Source organism: Ornithorhynchus anatinus, chromosome 7, assembly GCF_004115215.2.
Source record: "Ornithorhynchus anatinus isolate Pmale09 chromosome 7, mOrnAna1.pri.v4, whole genome shotgun sequence".
Lineage (NCBI taxonomy): Eukaryota > Metazoa > Chordata > Mammalia > Monotremata > Ornithorhynchidae > Ornithorhynchus > Ornithorhynchus anatinus.
In genome coordinates this window covers 13,680,153-13,702,369 of record NC_041734.1, presented here as the reverse complement: position 1 = coordinate 13,702,369, position 22,217 = coordinate 13,680,153, and the positions used below count along the sequence as shown (strand labels likewise).

General features: G+C 42.9%; 1 protein-coding gene across 4 annotated transcripts in view; it reads left to right on the top strand.

The window, feature by feature from the left end:
* The window catches only part of SPIDR (scaffold protein involved in DNA repair), a 318,346-nt gene that overhangs the window by 202,542 nt on the left and 93,587 nt on the right, over positions 1–22,217 (top strand). For all 4 annotated transcript variants that reach the window (XM_029068240.2, XM_029068239.2, XM_029068238.2 and 1 more), the window contains 2 exons: positions 13,350–13,560; positions 15,910–16,184. In XM_029068240.2, the coding sequence (XP_028924073.1) occupies positions 13,350–13,560; positions 15,910–16,184 (486 nt within the window). The remainder of the gene's footprint in view (positions 1–13,349; positions 13,561–15,909; positions 16,185–22,217) is intronic.

Below are 22,217 nucleotides of genomic sequence, written 5' to 3'. Positions count from 1 at the left end.
TAGAACAGTGCTTCGCACATAGTAAGTGCCTCACAAGTACCATTATTATTATTATTGATAATAATAATAAATGCTAGAACTATTTTTACAGCAGTGCCCCTTCCAATTATAACACCATTATCCTTGTCCCATTCCTGTTCAAGCACCTCAAATGTGTTGTATATGCCTTCTGCCTTCATTACATATCATCTTAATGCACTGCAGTCTGGTTTTCTCTCCTTCACTCCATGGAGACCATATTCATCAAGTTTCCCAGTGACTTCCTTATAGCCAAGTCTAGTCGACTGTACTCTGCCCCAGTCCTTCTTGAATGCTCATCCACATTATAGACCACTATCTTTTGGAAATTTTATCTGGAGTTCATTTTTTATGGTACTTGTTAAGCACTTACTATGTGCCAGGCAGTCTTTGAAGCTCTGGGGTAGATGCAAGATAATCAGGCTGACCACAGTCCTATCCCACAGAGGGCTCAGAGGCTTAATCCCCATTTTACAGATGAGGTAACTGAAGCACTATGAAACTAAGTGACTTGCCCTAGGTCACCCAGCAGACAGTTGACAGAGCTGCAGCCAGAACCCAAGTCGCCTGATTCCCAGGCCTGTGCTCTTTCCCCTGGGCCAAGCTGCTTCGCCAATACAGTACTTGTATGGTTCCCCTACCTCATTTCATTCTTTTCTCCATTTCATTTCTCAGCCCTTCTTCCACCTTTCATCCCCTAGTGATGGTTTCCCATGAGGTTTTATTTTGAGTCCCGTGTTCTCCTGGCTCTGAAGACACTCAACAATCATTTCGCTCTCGTGACTTCTTTCAAGTATCATTCCTGTGTGGATGACTCTCAGATCCAGAGGTCACTAACCCCACCCTCAGTCCTACTCTACAGTTTCACTTTACCTCTCTTCTCCAGGGCATTTCCATATGAGTGTACTGCTAGCACTTAATACTGAGCACAGCTAAAACCAAACACCTCTTCTCAAGTCACTGCTACTAAATCTCCCATCACAGTCACACAACACCCCCATTCTCCTTGTCTGAGCCCTTCTCCTCAGTCCCCCATCCATCCCTATCCCTGCAGCTTTGGCAGAGCTGAGAAGTCGGGGCTTGTAAATCAGGGAGGAATGAGGTATTGGTGGCTGCTGCCGCTGCCATAACTAACACAAACTTTAAACTTAAAAGTAGAAAAACGGGGGGCATTTGGGAGGACTGTAGTGGCCCCCAGACAGAATGGGGAGGGCCAAAAAATAGCAGCCATAATAAGTTCAAAGAAATAAATGAAGTTTGCATTGGAGGTTGTAGACTTCTATTATGAATTTAAATTAATATTTATATTAATGTCTGTTTCCCCTTCTAGACTGTAAGCTTGTGGGCAGGGAGCATGCCTACCAACTCTGTTGTATTGAGCTCTCCTGAGCCCTTAGTACAGTGTTCTACACACAGTAAGCATTCAGTAAATACCATGACTGATTAATTGACACACTGGGGAGACAGGGGAAAGGTTAAAAAAAAAAATGGGGGTAAGGCAGCAAAGCTGCTGGGAACAGGAAAGGGAGTGAAAAGATATGGGAAAAGGGCAGGAGGGGAATGTACCTGACCTGTGGCCCATAGACAGGATGTAGGACAGGGCAGACATATGCTGGGAAAGATCCATAATCCCTATAGGTCCTATCGCCAGAGTGGTTGTTTATAGGGTGGTAGTAACCCAAGATGTGCTTGCTCGTATGACTCATCTATTAATCTTTCCAGTTTTGTTCTTATCACTTGTATTTTGTTCTTTCGCATGTTCCCACTGTTGCAGATACTTTGTCTGCCCAACCCTCCCATTTGATGATAAACTGCTTAGTACTGGGCTCTGCACTTAGTAGAAGTTCAGTAAATTATATTACTGACTTGTCGATTGAGCTCCCTCAAAGAAAGGTGCACTGTAGTGATATTGTTATTTTTAGAATCACTGATAATTGTACCCAGGGGATTCCGGGTGCTCAGAAGCCTATAGGCTTGGCATATGAATTTTATATTTTGAGAACCTTGAGGGTGGGGAACTTGTATCTTGTTTCTATTGCACTTTCCCAAGTGCTTAATACAATACTTCACTTTCATTCATTCATTCATTCAATCAATCGTATTTATTGAGTGCTTACTATGTGCAGAACACTGTACTAAGCACTTGGAATCTACATTTCGGCAACAGATAGAGACAATCCTTGCCCAACAACGGGCTCACAGTCTAGAAGGGGGAGACAGACAACAAAACAAGTAGACAGGCATCAATAGCATCAAAATGGATAAATAGAATTATAGATATATACACATCAGTAATAAAGTAGAGTAATAAATACGTACAAATATGCACAAGTGCTATGGGGCGGGGAAGGGGGTAGAGCAGAGGGAGGGAGTAGGGGAGATGGGGAGGGGAGGAGGAGCAGAGGAAAAGGGGAGGTCAGCCTGGGAAGACCTCCTGGAGGAGGTGAGCTCTCAGTAGGGCTTTGAAGGGGGGAAGAGAGCTAGTTTTGCGGATGTGAGGAGGGAGGGCATTCCAGGTCAGCGGTAGGATGTGGGCCAGGGGTCGATGGCGGGACAGGCACGAATGAGGGACGGTGAGGAGGTGAGCGGCAGAGGATCGGAATGTATGGGGTGGGCTGTAGAACGAGAGAAGGGAGGTAAGGTAGGAGGGGGCAAAGTGATGGACAGCTTTGAAGCCAAGAGTGAGGAGTTTTTGCTTTATGCGAAGGTTGATAGGCAACCACTGGAGGTTTTTGAGGAGGGGAGTGACATAACCAGAGCATTTCTGTAGAAAGATAATCTGGGCAGCGGAGTGAAGTACAGACTTAAGCGTGGAGAGACAGGAGGATGGTAGATCAGAAAAGATCAGATCAGATCCCACTCAGTAGGTGTTCAATAAATACCATCCAAAGCTAGCGTTCATTAATTTGCAGATTTTTTTGTGGGCAGGGTGCAAGAGAAGTCAATGAACTTGTTTTTTGAAGCATGCTCTTACACACTATTGAAACCGGCCTTCTGGCAATAGCCACAGGAATGTGCCAATGTGATAATTGCTGACTCACTGGTGATTGAAGTGCTTTTACAGCGGTTGGTGTGCCCCAGCAGTTCATGAGTCTTACCTGCGGATAATAAAGGGAAAATCCTGAAGCCTTGAAGTTGGCCTCTACTATAAATTGGTGCTAAAGGAAATAGTTACCTAAAAGGTATTTTACTTCACCTATTAACTTGAGGAAACTGGACCCTTAATAATGTCTTCTGAAAGAAATTATATTGTAGCCCAAGTTTCACCGTGAGCCTTAATAATAGTAATTGTGGTATTTGTCGAGCACATACTAAGTGTCAGGCACTGTACTAACCTCTGGGATGGATACAAGCAAATCGGGTTGGACAGATGTAATTATATTTCCAGAATGCTATCTTCCCGACTTTCGATGTTACGGGGCGGAATAATTTAGTTAGGGAGGACTGAAAACTCTTTTGAACTGTTGGTACTAGTTCACTCTGCCTAATAGTCTTTTCCAGCTTCTCTAGTGTGCTGTGAGAATTTTTACCCGTCTTGGGTTCTCCCAAGCATATGTGAGTGTGCTCTTGTGGCATAGTGGTTAAAGCATGGGCCTGGGAGTCAGAAGGTCGTGGGTTCTAATTTGAGCACTGCCACTTGTCTGCTGTGTGACCATGGCCAAATCACTTCTCTGTGCCTCAGTTACCTCATCTACGAGATGAGCATTGAGACTGTGATCCCTGAGTGTGACAGGGACTGTGTCCAACCCGATTTGCTTGTATAAATAGTAATAATAATGATGGTATTTGTTAAGCACTTACTATGTGCCAAGCACTAAGCGCTGGGGTAGATACAAGGTAATCAGGTTGTCCAATGTGGGGCTCACAGTCTTAATCCCCATTTTACAGATGAGGAAACTGAGGCCCAGAGAAGTGTAGTGTCTTACCCAAAGTCACACAGCTGACAAGTGACCGAGCCGGGATTCGAACCCACATCCTCTGACTTCGAAGCCCGTGCTCTTTCCTCTACGTCACGCTGTTTCCCAGCACTTACTATAGTGCCTGACACAGAGTAAGTGCTTAACAAATACTACAATTATTTTTATTACTATTATTATTATTATTATTATTAGGTATGCCTTTGCACATGCAGGAAACACTGCATAAGGTATAATTGGTCCAGGAGCAGGGATCCATACAGTTGCAGAGCCTCTGCCATAGTGAAAAGATCATAGGTCTTGGAGTTAGAGGACTTGGGTTCTAATCCTTGCTCTGCCACTTGCCTGCTCTGTGACCTTTCTGTGCCTCGGTTTCCTCATCTGTCTAAGCTTTCAATACTTGTTCTCCCACTTACTTAGACGGTGAGCCTCATGTGGGACGGGGACTGTGTCGTACCCAATTATTTTGTAACTGTCCTATGTGGGTGGCACATAGGAAGCTCTTAACAAATACCACAATTATAAAAGTAATAATAGTTATTAGTTCATCATTGCCAGTCACTGGATAGCTGTCTTAAGTGTGGAAAAAGGAGAGACGTGGACCTTATTTGTCTCAGCCTCCCCTTAGGCCTAGCTCTACCTCCAAAAAGTGAATGAATACCTTTGCATGACATCCCTGGAGATACTCCCAAGTAGGTAGCATTATTGTCCCTCCTGCCAAAGAGAGACTTTATCATATCCTTCCATAGCTATCCCATAGCCCAGCCTCCTTCTCCACTGGGGGGTGAGGGGTGGGGACACAGAATCAGCCTCAATAGTTACCCCACTTGTTAAAAGCATTTTTCACCATCATTAGTTAATGTGATCATTGAAGTTACATATAGCCAACCTTTAAAGGCCTCTCTTTGGGCATCCCCTTAAAAGAGGAAATTGAATTATGTTTGGTAAAATAACTAATGGTTACACCTGTGATCCTTTTCATGACCTTTTTGCTTATCCTCATGTCGTTTTTCACTACTCTTAAAATTCCTTTTAAGAATTCAAGCACCAATGCTGTTTCCTCTATTTTTACTATTTGAATGGATTACTGAGCCTTCTATATTAGTGCCCAGCTATGTCATTTGAATCGGTGTTTTTAAAGCGCCAATTTAGTGCAGAACACTTGCCTGGGAAAAACTCCCAAACTGTCCATATCTACCCCAATAATAATAATAACTGTGGTATTTTTTAAATGCTTACTATGTACTAGGCGCTGTACTAAGAACTGAGTTGGATATAAGCAAATAGGGTTGAACACAGTCCCTGTACCACGTGGAGCTCACAGTCTCAATCCCTATTTTACAGAAGAGGCAACTGAGATTGTTCCTTAAGGACACCTTATATTTCTCAAATTCCTACAGAATGAGTCATTTTGTCCCTAACAACTGGGCTGTTAGTGTCAGAATTGAGGTCTTTGATAGAGAGCTTTGTTAGGCATTCCACTTTTGTCTTACTTTCTTGGAGAATTTTTTTATGCATTTTGTATTTAGTTGCAATTAGGGGCTCTAAAAGGCTTCTTCAAGATCTGCAAGGTGACCTAGTTGTTAGAAAAGTAGGAAGCCATCAACTTTATCACTCCTGTCTTTGTTCTAACTACAACTTCCTCTGTGGTTTAGGGCAGATCTTTTACTCTTTCTATCTTGGTTTCCCATCTATTACATAGTAGAATTAATATAGGATGTAAATATATAATTAATAGTACTATTTGTTAAGAGCTTACTGTGTGCCAAGCATTGTATTAAGCAATGAGTTTGATACAAGATAATCAGATTGGACTCAGTTTCTGTGCCACATGGGGCTAACAGTCAAAGTAGCAGGGAGAAGAATTGGCTATCCATATTAGAGAAGAGGAAACTGAGGCACAGAGAAGTCAAGTTCAATTCATTTGTATTGAGCGCTTACTGTGTGCAGAGCACTGTACTAAGCACTTGGGAGAGTACAGTATAACAATAAACAGACACATCCCCTCCATCCCTGCCCACAACAAACACAGTCTAGAGCGGGGGAGGACAGACATTAATATAAATAAATAAATTACAGATATGTACCTAAGAGCTGTGGGGCTGGGAGGGAGGATGAATAAAGGGAGCAAGCCAGGGCAATGCGGAAGGGAGTGGGAGAAGAGGAAAGGGGGACGCTTACTCAGGGAAGGCCTCTTGGAGATGTGCCTTCAGTAAGACTTTGAAGGGTGGGAGAGTAATTGTCTGTCGGTTGTATTGCGAAGGGAAGGCATTCCAGGATAGTGAGGGTGGGGGGAGGAACATGAGGGAAGGCATTCCAGGATAGTGGGGGTGGAGGGAGGGACATGAGGGAAGGCATTCCAGGATAGTGGGGGTGTGGGGAGGGACATGGGCGAGGGATTAGCAGTGAGATAGATCAGATTGAGGCATAGTGAGAAGGTTAGCTTTAGAGGAGTGAAGTGTGCGGCCTGGATTGTAGTAGGAAAGTAGCAAGGTGAGGTAGGAGGAGAAAGGCGATTGCGCGCTTTAAAGCCAATGGTGAAGAGTTTTTGTTTGATGTGGATGGTCAACCACTGGCATTTCTTGAGGAGTGGGGAAACCCCACCTAAACATTTCTGTAGAAAAATGATCCGGACATCTGAGTGAAGTGTGAACTGGTGTGGGGAGAGACAGGAGGCTAGGAAGTCAGTAAGGAGGCTGATGCAGTAATCCAGACAGAACAGGATGAGTGACTGAATTGACGTGGTAGCAGTTTGGATGGAGAGGAAAGGGTGGATTTTAGTGGCATTTTGAAGATGGAACTGACAGGATTTAGTGATGTATTGAATATGTGGGTTAAATGAGAGAGAGGAGTCAAGGATAATGCCGAGGTTATGGGCTCGTGAGACAGGAAGATGGGGCTGTTCTACAGTGATGGATTTGCCCAAGGTCACACAGCAGGCAAGTGGGGGAGTCAAGATTAGAACCTAGGTCCTCTGACTCCCAGGCTGATGCTATTTTCACTAGGCCACGCTGCTTAAGGTTTGGTATGTAGATAGATTCTGTGAAGCTCTCTGAAGATGAAAAATATGATCAACTAGTCCACACAGATCTCCTATAACGTGAGGGTTGTGTTCTGAGAAAACCCCACATTAAGGAAAGTCACATTATAGTGCTTGCCTGCTCTGATGCCACGTGGATGAGCACAATGAGCATGACCAATTCTTCCTTCACTGGGTTGTGCTATCAGTCATTTGTATTTATCGAGCATTCACTGTGTGCAGAGCACCACACTAAGTGCTTGGGAAAGGACAACATAACACAGTTACTATATCTCTTACAGGCCCGTGTTGTCAGAAAAAACATCCCCAGTTCCCTAACCACGTTCCTGCCCAAACAGTTAATGAAAACAGGCGTTATGGCAGAACTGAAAGTACTCAACCATTGTTTGTTAGGAATGAATGATCGTGCCATAGTTAGCAGTTAATCAGTTGTTTTGGAAATTATGTCCTTAATCACTGAATGGGTATGAATAGACTGTGCCACATGAAATCTCTCGGGGTCTGGAGCAGAGAGTCCTGAGGTAGCTTTTGAACTTGGGTCAGCTGGAACTCCTGCCAAGGCTAGCTTGGCGGACCATAAGGTATTGGGTGACTGCCAAGTGATACAAATCTAATTGAAGAACAACACTGTTTGCTATAAATCCACCAAATGGAGATTTTCCCCAAACTTTTGATGAAGCTTAGACTATTCAATTACTGTTTGTTTTTGTTAACTACCGCTCAAAGACTTTGCATTCTTTGAGCCTAAAATAAAAGAAGCAATTTGAAACTAATATATTTTTCAATGCCAGGAAAAATATACCGATGTCAGCTCAAACTTCCAAGTGTGATGCTATGGATTACAGATTTGTGAAATGGATATTTTAGGTATCATGAATCATGTTTACAGGTAAATGTGACATCCACAAAGCACATTTATTAAGGCAGAAAAATTCCACCTCAAGTTTTACAACATGGGAACTATGATGGTTTAGACTAAGGATGGCTCTGCCTGGAGTGGTGAGAAACTCAAAGAAGCCCTTCATCAGTTTTAATTAATTCATTCCTTCATTCAATTGTATTTATTGCATGCTTTCTGTGTGAAGAGCACTGTACTAAGCGCCTGGGAGAGTACAATATAACAACAGACACATTCCTTGCCCATGATGAGCTTCAGTCTAGAGGGGGAGACAGACATTAATATAAATATTTTTACAGGTATGTACATAAGTGCTGCAGGGCTGGAAGGGGGCATAAAGTCAGCAAGTCAGGGCTACACAGAAGAGAGTGGGAGAAAAGGAAGGTTTAGTCAGGAAAGGCCGCTTGAAGGAGATGTGCCTTTAATAAATCTTTGAAGAGGGGGAGAGTAAAGAATGCTTGTCTCGTTATTGTTGTCCTGGTTCAATTGTTGTTGTTAAATGCATCCTGTTATTTCGTTCCCTGTGTCAGTTTACCTCCACCCCCTTTTTGAAATGACCTAGTTTGTTCAATCCCTGTGAGGTAGGGAGAGGCACGTGTATCCCTAGTGCAGATGAGGAAACTGATTCAGAGAGAATTTAAGGGACTTTCCCATAGTCACTCTGCAGGGTGTGGTCGGGGCAGCTTCACCCATCTTTGTGGATTTGGGGGGCGGGGGGATGGGCATGTCCACCACCAACCCCAAACATCACTTCTTTGAGTTCAGTCATCCAGCCTTGGTAAAGCATCTTCTTTTACCTAATTGGGTAGTTGTGGAGCAGATTTTTCATTTATTTTTAAGACAACTAGGGTTGAAGGTCCAAGAGCAGGGTGCAGAACTACCCTAGGCACAACACCCAGGACTAATTTCACTGGATTATGCTGCCAGTTACCTCATCTGTGAAATGGGGGTTCAATACCTGTTCTCCCACCTACTTAGATTATAAACCCTTTGTGAGACAGGGACTGTGTACAAACTAATTATCTTGTGTCTTCCTCAGTGCTTAGAAAAGTTTGACACACAGTAGTAGTAGCGTGGCTCAGTGGAAAGAGCACGGGCTTTGGAGTCAGAGGTCATGAGTTTGAATCCCAGCTCTGCCACTTGTCAGCTGTGTGACTGTGGGCAAGTCACTTAACTTCTCTGTGCCTCAGTTACCTCATCTGTAAAATGGGGATTAAGACTGTGAGCCCCACGTGGGACATCCTGATTCCCCTGTGTCTACCCCAGCGCTTAGAACAGTGCTTGGCACATAGTAAGCGCTTAACAAATACCAACATTATTAGTAGTAGTAGTAGTAATAATAATAGTAATAGCATTTTAGGGAGAAGCGTGGCCTAATGGATAGAGCACAGGCCTGAAAGTCGGAAGGACCTGGGTTCTAATCCTGGCTCAGCTACTTTCCTGCTGTGTGACCTTGGGCAAGTCAGTTCACTTCTCTGTGCCTCAGATACCTCATTCATAAAATGGGGATTAAAATGTGGGACAGGGACTCTGTCCAACCCAATTTGTTTGTATTCACCCCACCACTTAGTACGGTGCCTGGAACATAGGAAACACTTAACAAGTACCACAATTATTATTAGTGGTATTTGTTAAGGGCTTACTATGTGCCAGGCATTGTTGGACTAAGCTCTGGGAGAGACATAAGATAATTGGGTTGGCACAGTCCCTGTCCCACATAGGGCTCACAATCTAAATCTCTATTTTAAAGATGAAGTAACTGAGGCATAGAGAACTTAAGTGATTTGCCCAAGGTCACAGAGCAGACAAGTGGCAGAGCCGGGATGGGAACCCAGGTCCTTCTGACACCCGGGCCTGTGTTCTATCTGATAGACCGTGTTGCTTCTCCCAGATAACGCTGCTTCTCGTGTGTGGGAATTATGCTAAGTGCTGGGGTAGATACAAAGTAATCACCAGGAACTGTTCTACATTGGACTTGCAAATTCAATCAGTCAATTAGTTGGATTTATTGAGTGCCTTGTGTGCTGAGCACTGTACTAAGCTTTTGGGAGAGAACAATACAGCAGGGTTGTTAGACACATTCTGTGCCCAGAGGAGCTTTTAGTTTAAAGGGGGAGACACATATTAAATTATAGGTAGATATATAGGAGCTGCGGGGCTGAGGGTAGGGTGATTATCAAGTACTTAAAAGGGTAGAAATCCAAGTGCAAGGGTGATGCAGAAAGGAGAGAGAGTAGGGGAAATGAGATCTTAGTCAGGGAAGGCCTCTTGGAGATGAGATTTGAAAGTGAGGAGAGTGGTGATCTGTCAGATATGAAGTGGGAGGGAGTTTCAGGCCAGAGGAAAGACATGGGCAAGGGGTCGGTGCAAGAGAGACAAGATCAAAGTAGAGTTAATAGGTTGGCGTTCAGGAGCCAAGTGTGCAGTCTGGGTTGTAGTAGGAAATTAGCACAGTAAGATAGGGAGTGAGCTGATTGAGTGCTTTAAAGCTGATGGTAAAGTGATTTTGTTTGATGCAGAGGTGAATGGGCACCACTGGAGGTTCTTGAGTGAGGAAGACATGGTTTAACCATTTTTGTAGAAAAATGACTTGGGCAGCTGAGTGAGGAAAGGACTGGAGTGGGGAGAAACAGGAAGCAGGGAGGTCAGGAGGGTAAGAACAGAGCATTTATCCCCGTTTTGCAGATGGAAAAAGAAAAAGAAGCAAGTCTCGAGCTCTTTCCATTAGGCCAAGAATTTAGTACAATTCACAATTGAGTACTTTATTAACAGTAATAATAATTGTGGTATTTGTTAAATGCTTACTGTATGATACAGGTAATTGGGTTGGTCACAGTCCCTGTCCTACATGGGGCTCACTGTCTTAATCCCCATGGTACAGATGAGGTAACTGAGGCACAGAGAAGTGAATTGACTTGCCCAAGGTCACATAGTCAGGTGGCAGAACCGGGATTAGAACTCAGGTCCTTTTGACTCCCAGGCCCATACTCTTTCCACTAGGCCATGCTTCTTCCGTGTTGTCCTTTACGATGATAAGCTAAAATTCCATAATTCAAAATCTTAGTAATAGAAAATTTGACAGTTCATTGGATAGTTGAAAGGGTAGGATTAGGATAAATCTGCACCCTTTGGGCTTACTAATGGTCCAGGCAAAACCATTCCGATGCAAATGACTTGGGCTTTTTTAGAATTCTAGATGTGGATTCAGAGGTTTACTTGCTTGACCTCCATTCCTTCCATTTGAGAGCATGCCAGAGTAGAAGGCCAAATGTGTGAACTCCAGAATCTTGGGGAGCAGGTGCTAAGGAGATTTTTCACAATATGGAGAATATGAGTTTCCCACCACTAAGGAGCTTATATTTTAGAAGCAAACCTATATGTGCTTTTAGAAAACCCACAAATGACCAGAAGTTCAGCTTCTAAGAAGTAGGTCACTATATTTGTATCTTTCCAGAAAATTCTAGCCATTCTAGTAACCAACCAATTGACTGATGATGAAGTTACAATTTCGATTTTGAGAGCGTGTGAGGGAAAAAAAAAAGTTTGCACTCCTAGATTTGTATATATATTCTCACATAGAAAGTCTGCTCTCATTACAATCTGTATGGCATATATGTACACCTAGCCCTATTTTTAAAATAGGATGAATTTAGCCCAGGTTTACTGATGAGACTAATTTAATCAACCCACCGCAAACCTTATTCACTCCATCCCCATTTAGATACGTCCTCATTCCCAACAATCCAGTGCCTCCCTTCCACACTTTCTTTTTGAACTCATCTAAATGAAACATTCAAAAAACCACAATGGTTATTGTGGGGCACTCTCAGCATATTACAAATTTGCCTGAGCACATGCAAAATTTGATATAAAGCATTCAAACACCTCCACCCCATCATAACCTCACTGATTTCCTGCTACGACCAAGTATACTCGTTTCACTCCACTAAAGCCAACCTACTCACTGAACCTCATTCTTGTCTAACTTACAGCAGACCTTCCTCTGTCCTGGAACTCCCTCCCTTTTCATATTTGACAGACCACCACTCTCCCCACCGTCAGAGCCTTATTAAAATCCCATCTCCTCCAAGAGGCCTTCCTCGATTGGCTTACATTTCCCCTACTCTCTTTCTTCTGTGTCACCCTTGCTCTTGGATTTGTATTTAAGCACTATTGTTCTTGTCTGTCTGTCTCCCCCAATTAGACTGTAAGCCCGTCAGAGGGCAGGGACTGTCTCTATCTGTTACCGATTTGTACATTCCAAGTGCTTAGTACAGTGCTCTGCACATAGTAAGCGCTCAAATACTATTGAATGAATGAATGAATGATAATCACCCCACCCTCAGCCCTACAACACTTATGTACATATCCGTAATTTATTTACATGTCTGTCTCCCTTCTCCAGACTATAGGGTCCATGTGGGTGGGGAACATATCTACCAACATCATTGAAAGGTACTTTCCCAAACAGAGTGGTGCTGTGCACAGAGTAAATGCCATTGATTGATTTCTGGCACTGATGGGTGCCAGAGCTACCAGCGTGGCTCAGTGGAAAGAACCAGGGCTTGGGAGTCAGGGGTCATGGGTTTAATCCCGGCTCCGCCACTTGTCAGCTGTGTGACTTTGGGCAAGTCACTTCATTTCTCTGGGCCTCACTTACCTCATCTGTAAAATGGGGATTAAGACTGTGAGCCCCACGTGGGACAACCTGATCACCTTGTATCCCTCCAGGGCTGAGAACAGTGCTTTGCACATAGTAATCGCTTAACAAATACCACCATTATTATTATTATCAAGCGGCATAGCTTAATGGAAAGAGCACAGGGTTGGGAGTCAGAGGATGTGGGTTCTAATCCCGGCTCTACCACTTGTCTGCTTTGTGTGTTGGGCAAGCCACTTAACTACTCTATGCCTCAGTTACCTCATCTCTAAAATGGGGATTAAGACTGTGAACTCCACGTGGGACAACCTGATTACCTGGTATCTACCCCAGCGCTTAGAACAGTGCTTGGCACATAGCACTTAACAAATACCCTAATAATTACTATTATTATTACCACATAGATGAGAACATACAAAGTCATCTGGGGGAAAGAGATCCTCACTACATGAACAGATATCTTGGGCTTGCCGGTGGTGTGCCCAGGGCTAGGGATGTGGCAACAAGTAGAAAAAGGGACAGAACAATAGCATCAGCAAATAGCTACAGAGAATTCATGGAGTACTTAGCCCTCTCCTGGACAGCGTTTGGTTATATTTAACCCCTATGTTCAAAACATTTACAATCTAGCAAGAAGAGAACTAGAGAAGTCTTTGTGTTAGTGATGGAGCCAGATTCACTTATCAGATGCCTACCAAGGATGTAGATTTTGATCGTCACTAAACAACACAGGAGTACTATTGGGGCATGCATGATTTAGTGCTATTTTATATAATTTGCCTTCAATTTCATTGTGCCCTTTTTGTTTTTCTTCAGGCAAAAACTTCTTCTCCGTGATCAGAGTCTCCCTGTTATTATGAATACATACTTTAGTCAGAAAATGGTCTTCAAAGGAGGTACCGAAATGGCAGCTAAGGAACGCTCTCCAAAGAGAGTGCTTATAAGAAGAAACATTATGTCCTTGACCCAAACCTTCAGATTAAAAATCCTCTCTGATAACCCTACTCTGAAATCTTCAGAACATCAGGTAAAGCCCTATGTGGATAGCAATTTGCAGCTTTGTAAGCATGTTAATGAGGTGGTCTTAATTCATGTGAAGTTATTGATGTGTTTTGCCCCACTTTGGATAGATGCAAAGAATATTAAGGAACATTTTATTAAATTTTCTGTAACAAGAGAGGGCATTCAGCGCAGTCTAAGCAAATGAGAATCCGGTCATAGCTTAGTCACATCAATCAGTCAATCAGTGGAATTTATTAAGCACTTCCTGTGTTAAGTGCTTGATCTTTTACTTATCCTACTCTGTATTCTCACTGACACTGCTCCATGTAAACAAACCTAAAGATAAAGTGAGTATGGGTTTTCCTTTTATAATTATAATAATTATATTTGTTAAGCACTTACTATATGCCAAGCACAGTACTAAGCGCTGGCTAGGTTCAAGATAATCAGGTTGGACACAGTCCCTGTTCCACATGGGGCTCACAGTCTAGGGAGGAGAACAGGTATCGACTCCCCATTTTACAGATGAGGAAACCGAGGCACAGAGAAGTGAAGTGACTTGCCCAAAGTCACGCAGCAAGCCCCACTGCCTTTTTTTTTGGTATTTGTCAAACTGTTCTAAGTGTTGGGGTAGCTCATTGTGGACAGTGAATGTTTCTGTTTATTGTTGTATTTTAGTCTCCAAGCGCTTAGTACAGTCCTCTGCACACAGTAAGCATTCAATAGATAGGATGGAATGAATGAAATACAAGTTTGTCATGTTGGATGCAGGCCCTCTCCCACTTGGGGCTTACAGTCCAAATTGGAGGAAGGAGGCCTTAATCCCCATTTTACAGATGAGGTAACTGAGGCACAGAGAATTTAAGTGACTTGCCCCCAGTAACACAGTAAACATTTGGCAGAGCTGGGATTAGAACCCAGATTCTCTGACTCCCAGGCCTGTGCTCTTTCCACTAGGCCACGTTGCTTCTCCTTTTATTTACTTTTCTGATACTGGGAGCCGTGGTTCAATTTCTGTTGCCAAAAGGAGATTGAGAGAAGAGAGGAGGAAGTGTTTGCCCCAGTTTCAGCAAACCCTGACAGTCTCAGAGCAGGCACATGACTTGTAAATAGCTCACATGGAAGAAAAGCCATTCATCTTCACAAGGAGTGGTAGCTGCTTCTAATGGGGCCTAATGTTCTTTTGGTGGTTTGGGGTTTTTTTGTTTGTTTGTTTTCTAAAGCTAGCTGTCTCCTTTCATTGAAAAGAAAAATTTCCCATACTATAGAACTTTTATAACCTTTGGGGAATCATAGCTCCCATATGAATTTTCAGAGTTGCCCTGATGGTTTTTTGGGATGTGCATTATCCTCCAACCTCAGTCTCTGGAAACATTGACCTGCATCAGCAACTTGGCCTCTTTCTCTAAGCAGCCTTTGCCTTCAGTCCAGCTCACAGACTGTCCACTTAGAGAACTCTGATGTTGTGGGTTAATGCTGATTTAACTGGACTGAAGGTGGCAAATGAAGTTGGGGTTTGGGAGAAGTTGTGAGGTTTGAAGCAGCAAAATTCAGTTGTTTCATTAAGTGTAATAAGGAAGACTTTTTGACTAACGATTCCTCAACCAGAAGTGGAGGTGTTGAGAGGGGAAGGGGCTAGGCAGATGAGCAATTTATACGAAGCTAGGACTGAAGGTAGGTTACTGCTCTTAATGGAAGCACCTAATTTTCATTCCTTAAATGAGCTTCTTTATCCAACAGAAATCACAGGTGAAGGTTCTTGACCTCGTTCCCCCATCAGTCTATTCAGTTGGCTTGTCATTTGCTCTCTTGAAATTATTGTGGTATTATTATTATTATTATTGTTATACTTAAGCACTTACTATGTGCCAAACACTATTCTAAGTGATAGAGTAGATACAAGTTAATCAAGGGTAGACACAGTCCCTGTCTCACACTGGGGCTCACATAAAACCAGATGCCTTTTTGTTTTCTCTCAACTGGAAAAGTTTCACGGAGACTTTGCAATCCAAACACCGATGTAAGTACCAGGGATTGGAATTTCCTCAAAACCATTTCTAGGGGTTGGTCCTTGCTGCCCTGTTCGTGTCCCTATTCCCGCTTCAGTCAGGTTGAATTATGTCATCCCCAGAATCCCCTGCATCTGGGAGATCCCAGTGTGATGACATCTAGCTTTCTCATATATGTGCATTTGGGATGAAGACTAAACAGAGGGTAAGGGTCTCCAGCCTACAGTTGATCTAATACACTGCTTGTATTTGCCTCTGAGGTCACTGTATGATGCTTGCTTGGCATTTGGTGGGGACTATAGTTCTGTTGGTCATGTAGGAATCATGGATGAGATCAAACAAATGTTTTTATTTGCCTTTACCAGGTACCAGACCCTAATGTGGCTGCTTGCAAGATGGGCTGGGACCAGGGCCATCCAGAACCCAAATGTCACGACTCAGCAACCCAGCCCCTCGTTAGCGACTCCCTTCTGGACGTGATAGAGAGCCAGGGAGTGGCCAGGTGGAGAGGCGTGCAAGTTCGTGTGGTGGTGCAGAGAGTGTATTTTCTTCCTGCGAAAGGTGGATCCAGATGTCAATATAGAAACAACTCCGTCCCCTCGGCAACTCCCATAGCGAGTTCAGATCTACCCAGTGCTCGGTGAGTTTCTGAAATGGACATAATTGCCTAGACTGCTGTTTCAAAGAGTAGCCTGAGTGGGATGTGAGAGATACCCTTCACCCCATGGTTTCTTTAATCTATTTTTCCTCAGTTTATGTCTTCTGAACTAAGAGAAGCAGCGTGGCTTAGTGGAAAGAGCACGGTCTTGCAAGTCAGAAGTTGTGGGTTCTAATCCTGGCGCTGCCACTTGTCAGCTTTGTGAGTTTGGGAAGTCACCTAACTTCTCTGTGCCTTGGTTACCTCATCTGTAAAATGGGGATTAAGACTGTGAGCCCCATGTGGGACAACCTGATTACCTTGTATTTACCCCAATAATAATAATAATAATGTTGGTATTTATTAAGCGCCTACTATATGCCGAGCACTGTTCTAAGCGCTGGGGTAGACACAGGGGAATCAGGTTGTCCCACGTGGGGCTCCCAGTCTTCATCCCCATTTTACAGATGAGGGAACTGAGGCACCGAGAAGTTAAGTGACTTGCCCAAAGTCACACAGCTGACAAGTGGCAGAGCCGGGGTTCGAACCCATGATCTCTGACTCCAAAGCCCCGGCTCTTTCCAGTGAGCCACGCTGCTTCTCATGCTTAGAACAGTGCTTGGCACATAGTAAGTGCTTAACAAACGCCATCGTTATTATTATGTACAAAGACCTGGGTCTTGAGAAACTTATATCTTTTATAATAAGGAAATCTCTTGAGACCTTCAGCCAGTTTCCACCCAGCAGAGAATCAATGTGGATTTCAGAGCACAGGGTAAAGACCCCCTTCTCACATTACTAAAGTATTTTTGTTTAGTGACATTGGTCGGGCCTTTATTAAGTGAGGCAATGTGTTGCCTTTTGTGGCGATGTTGAGTTTCACCGAGAATTTTGAGGACGAATGGAAAGAATGGAGAAAAGGCAGGTCATTTGAATGTGAAACTTGGCTGTTACTTGCTCATATTAGCTTTGTCACCCATCAGTTTTTGTCCAACAACTCATGCCAATGGCACAGTGACTATTTCCTTTGGGTTTTTTGGACAGGAGTTGTTTTGTTTTCTTTTTAATGTTTTTTTAAGCACTTACTATGTGCTTACTTACTATCTTCTAAGCACTGGGGTAGATATACGCTAGTCAAGTTGGACACAGTCCATGGCCAAAGTGGGACTCACAGTCTGAATCTCCACTTTACAGATGAGGTAACTGAGGCACTGAGAAGTGAAGTGACTTGCTTCAGGTCACACATCAGAAAAGTGGCGGAGCCGGGATTAGAATCCTGTCCCTCTGTGCTTTTTCTACTAGCACATGCAGCATTTTTTGGTGAGACTGCCTTTTGATAATTCTGGCATTATCTGCCTTCTGATAATTCTGGAGGGAAGGCTTATGAGAGGTAATAGTTGTCATCTTTGGATGGATGGCATCTTCTAATGTGAAGAAGTCTGAAATGCTTAAGGTTTCCAGATTGAATTAGGGCTGGGTTACAGTAATATCAGAGAAAAATCAGCTATGTAAGTGAGGCCAGGGTTGTTGGGGGGACCTACCAGTGAATCAGTAACAACTACTCATTCTCCTCTTTCAATATGACCACTAAAGTCACTTGCCCATCCCCTCTACTTCCTGTGCCTTCACCAGGGGCATAGCAGTTGTCTGGCCTCTTCTCATCCTTCACTTATTGTTAGAATAATATGTTAGTTTTCTATAGGCTAAACACTGAGGTAGATACAAGATAAACTCGTTGTGGGCAGGGAATGTTTCTACCAACTCTGTTGCACTGTTCCCTCCCAAACACTTACTACAGTGGTCTGCACACAGTAAGCACTCAGTAAATACCACTGATGGTGGTAATCAAATCAGACCAAATCTCTGTCCCCATGGGACTCAGAAGCTATCTAGTCATAACAGGATTGGGGTCCTGGAAAGAAGTCAATTTTGCATTCTTGATTAATACTACTACTTCTATTAATAATAATAACTTCTCAGTTGTAACCAGGTGACCTCATTTTCCAAGCCTTGTTGCCAACTCATTTCTAAAGGTTGTAATGAGTTCTTTGATATTTGTAAATATCTAGAAGAGTGGTTTCAATGCCTACACAAAGTCATCCACTCTAGAAGGAGATTATACCAGTGTGGTCCTTGGAAAAAGTCATTGTATTGTGGAAAAAAAAAAAGGGCTGGTCCAGAGTTTGGATTTCTTCTTCATGTCTTTCAAATCAACTGATCATCTAGATTTTACTGAGATCAGCATTTGAGCGTGTTCATTGTGTGCATAGTACTGTATTAAGTCCTTGGGAAAATACAATAGAATTAGTGGACGTGATATCTATCCTCAAGGAGCTCACTGTCTAGAGGGAGAGGCAGACGCTTTAAGTAAATACAGGTAGTAGGAAGTAATAGAGTATAGACGATAGTTACAAAACTCCTTAGTGTCTCCCCCGATTAGACTGTAAGTCAGTCAAAGGGCAGGGACTCTCTATCTGTTGCCGATTTGTACATTCCAAGCACTTAGTACAGTGCTCTGCACATAGTAGTGCTCAATAAATAGTACTGAATGAATGAATGGCAGCTGACATCTTGGACTGGGGAAACGTCCCCATCTTGCCCTTGAGTCTTTAGTGGATAACTGTGGTTCCTTTTACAAACACTGGAGCTGCCCCCAGGAGAACTTGAGGTGAGCACAGAAAAGGTGCCAATAAATAAATAGACAACCCAGTCTAACATTAGATGAGTGGCCATCCTGTATCTGACTCGCTACTGCTGTATTAGTGTTCTGGAGGATCTGAACAAGTGCATTTATCTACAAAGTGGAACTATTACATTAGGGATTCCTTTAAAGCTTTTTCATTCTCTCGTTGAAAACAAGTGTGGTCTTCTTTACCAGTTGCAAAGGTTAAAACCTGGAAAAGGAATGAACAGCAGTTACCTGTTAGCCTCATTGTTTGACTCTAACTTGTTTAGAATGTCTGGGTTGGGAAAACAGTCTGATTACCACATTTAGATTAAATTGGGAGGACACTGCTAAATCTTGGAGGAATGAGTAGCCAGTAGCAGGGCTACTGGGCAAGTAAAAAGCTGAAGGTGAGATACTGTGAGCAGTAAGCATGCTGAAAGACAGCAGGCTGAAACTTGCACCCTCATTGCTTCTAATGTGTTTATTTGGAAGAGAGTCAAAAACAACTTGTCTCCCAGAATTTCCTCTCACATCTCCCATGATGCCAGATTTACCTGTTGAACAGATATGTGATAGTTAAGATCAAAACCCCATGAAGAGCAGTGAAGTGATGCCTAAATTTCATTTGACTTGGGCCAGGTGACTTCTAGCCGTGAGGCACAGTGTGGGAAGGAGGAGAAACCAACACCCAAAAACTAATGGATGGGGGGAAAGGAGAGGAAGGAATGATTAAGACTTTGGGAGGGTTAAAGTTTGCCCTAGAGAAACAGGGGAAGAGAGAGGATTGGGGAGGAAAATGGAGCAGTGGGAACAAAATCTTCACTAGGTTCATTTGCTTTTAAAATTCTTTCATGGTGATTCTTCCCAATTATCACTTCCAGCCAGCAGATATCATTGTGAGATTGGCCCCTTGCAACTCACTGTGATTTAAGATCTCTTTCTAAACTCATTAGTACCTCTTGCCATAAACAGAAAAATGAGGTGATATCCTCACCTCGCCCCCCCTGCATCACACACACGTACCCACTCACCTCCCCACTCCCCCACCCCCAATGCGGCTTCTTCATCCTGAAACCTTGTAATTAGCGTTTTGATTATATTTAACACTTCATGTATAACCAGAAAGCTAGACAATACCTCTATCAGCAAAAGGCCAAGTCAAAACGTCTGAAAAGGAAACTTTGGGTAGGTTGTTGACCTGGAAGACTCCTGTGAATTTTCCTCTTAACAATTAAAGTAACTCTAGTATCATGCTGGCATCAAACATAAAATCTTACTTGATGGTTCCTCAGCATAGAGTTCAAAAAAAAGTGACATTAGTCATAGGTACATTCTCCAAGTATTATCTAAAAATGTTGCTTTCTTAAGATAAGAAAGTGCTTATCTCCCCAAGGCAGACAAGAAGTTTTATGCCAACCTTGAAATTAAAATAGATCTTTTGGATGGTCAGTCCCTCCTTTCAGAGTCAGACCTGTCCCTTCAAAAAGTTCATGTCCTCTGAGATATGAAGCCCTGTTGAAAAAGCAGTCTAAATTCAAAAATTAAATATACCCTAAGGTTTCCCCGTCCAGCTGTGTTCTTGGGGGCTTTCACCTTTTGGCCTTCTGAGCTCAAAGCAGAGTTCTGCTGCTCTCAGTCTTCTGAAACCAAACAGCTACACTGATGCAGACAGCTGTGCCCCAATAAGTGGCCTCAAATTGTCTCTTTGTTTAAGTCCTGACCTCTTAACTTTTGGGAGGTTAGCTGCCAGAGTCTCACAGCCCTTTGCCTGGAAGGAGTGAGCCAACTTGGGCATGTGTGGGGGCCTCAAGAAAGTGCGCATTTCACATATTTGCTTAGAAGAGTAAAACTCTAGAATTAACCCTACAGTGGAGGGTTTGTGCTTCAGTGTTTGAATGGAAATTTTGTAACACGGAGAATGGCCAGATAGAACAAAATGAATATGTGTGATTAATAATAATAATAATGTTGGTATTTGTTAAGCGCTTACTATGTGCCAAGCACTGTTCTAAGCGCTGGGGTAGACATAGAGGAATCAGGTTGTCCCACATGGAGCTCACAGTCTTAATCCCCATTTTACAGATGAGGGAACTGAGGCACAGAGAAGTTAAGTGACTTGCCCACAGTCACACAGCCGACAAGTGGCAGAGCTGGGATTCGAACTCATGAGCCCTGACTCCAAAGCCCGTGCTCTTTCCACTGAGCCACGCTGCTTCTCTAAGACCTAAGTGGAACTCTTTCATAATCCAACTTTATTTTTCTTTATTTCATTCATTCATTTGGACTTATTGAGTGCTTACTATGTGCAGAGCACTGTATTAAGCACTTGGGAGAGTACACTGTAACAATAAACAGGCACATTCCCTGCCCACAACAAGCTTATGGATCCTCTTTCCTTTTCTTTTTTTTTTTTCTTTTATGGTATCTGTTAAGTGCTTACTTTGTGCCAGGCACTGTACTAAGTACTGGGGTAGATATAAACCAATCAGGTTGGACACAGTCCGTGTCCCGCATGGGGCTCACAGTCTCAATGCTCATTTTACAGATGAGGTAGCTGAGGCATGGAGAAGTGAAATGACTTGCCCAAGGTCACACAGCAGACAAGTGGCAGAGCCGGGATTAGGACCTAGGTCCTTCTGACGCCCAGGCCTGTGCTCTATCCATGAGACCTTGCTGCTTTTCTTCCTGTCCCGCCTTATCAAAAGTATTTAGTATTTAACTGCATATGGTGCTATGCTAGATGCTTTATGAAGTGTGTTTAAATCTTTGATCTAATCACATCATATCTTCCCCAATGCTTAGCACAGGGCTTGACACATAGTAAGTGCTTAATAAATACTACAATCATTATGCTCTCAATCTCTCTTTCTCACTCCACCCACTCTCTACCTGAAGTAATTGTAGCCTAAACTTTACAAATAATATTTCAGGTCATCAGTGATCTTGGCAAGCATCCATAGTAAGTAAAAGCAACTGTGGACACTTTGGAGACTGACTGTAGTAATAATAAAAGGAAGAACTTTGGAAGAATTCTTAGACTTTAATTTTTACTCTGTTATAAATTTAAAAAGAATCGTGATTAATATTTAACTTTTGAAGCAGCATTTTAAAATGCTGGTTTATGATTGAAAGCATTTATTAAATAGATTGGCAGAATGCTTTCTTTGTGGTCCTGTGTTTACAGCATTCCAAAGCATTGAGGGACAGAAAATGTATTAATAGATGCAACTTTTTAATTGCTTTTTATTTTTGAGATGAGTTTTTTAAAGTAGAAAATAGGTCTCTCAAGAGCTCTTACCAGGACAGTACTCAGTTCCACATACCAGGAACTCTCTGGCCTCTTTGTTTCAGGTTTATTTGCTCAATTC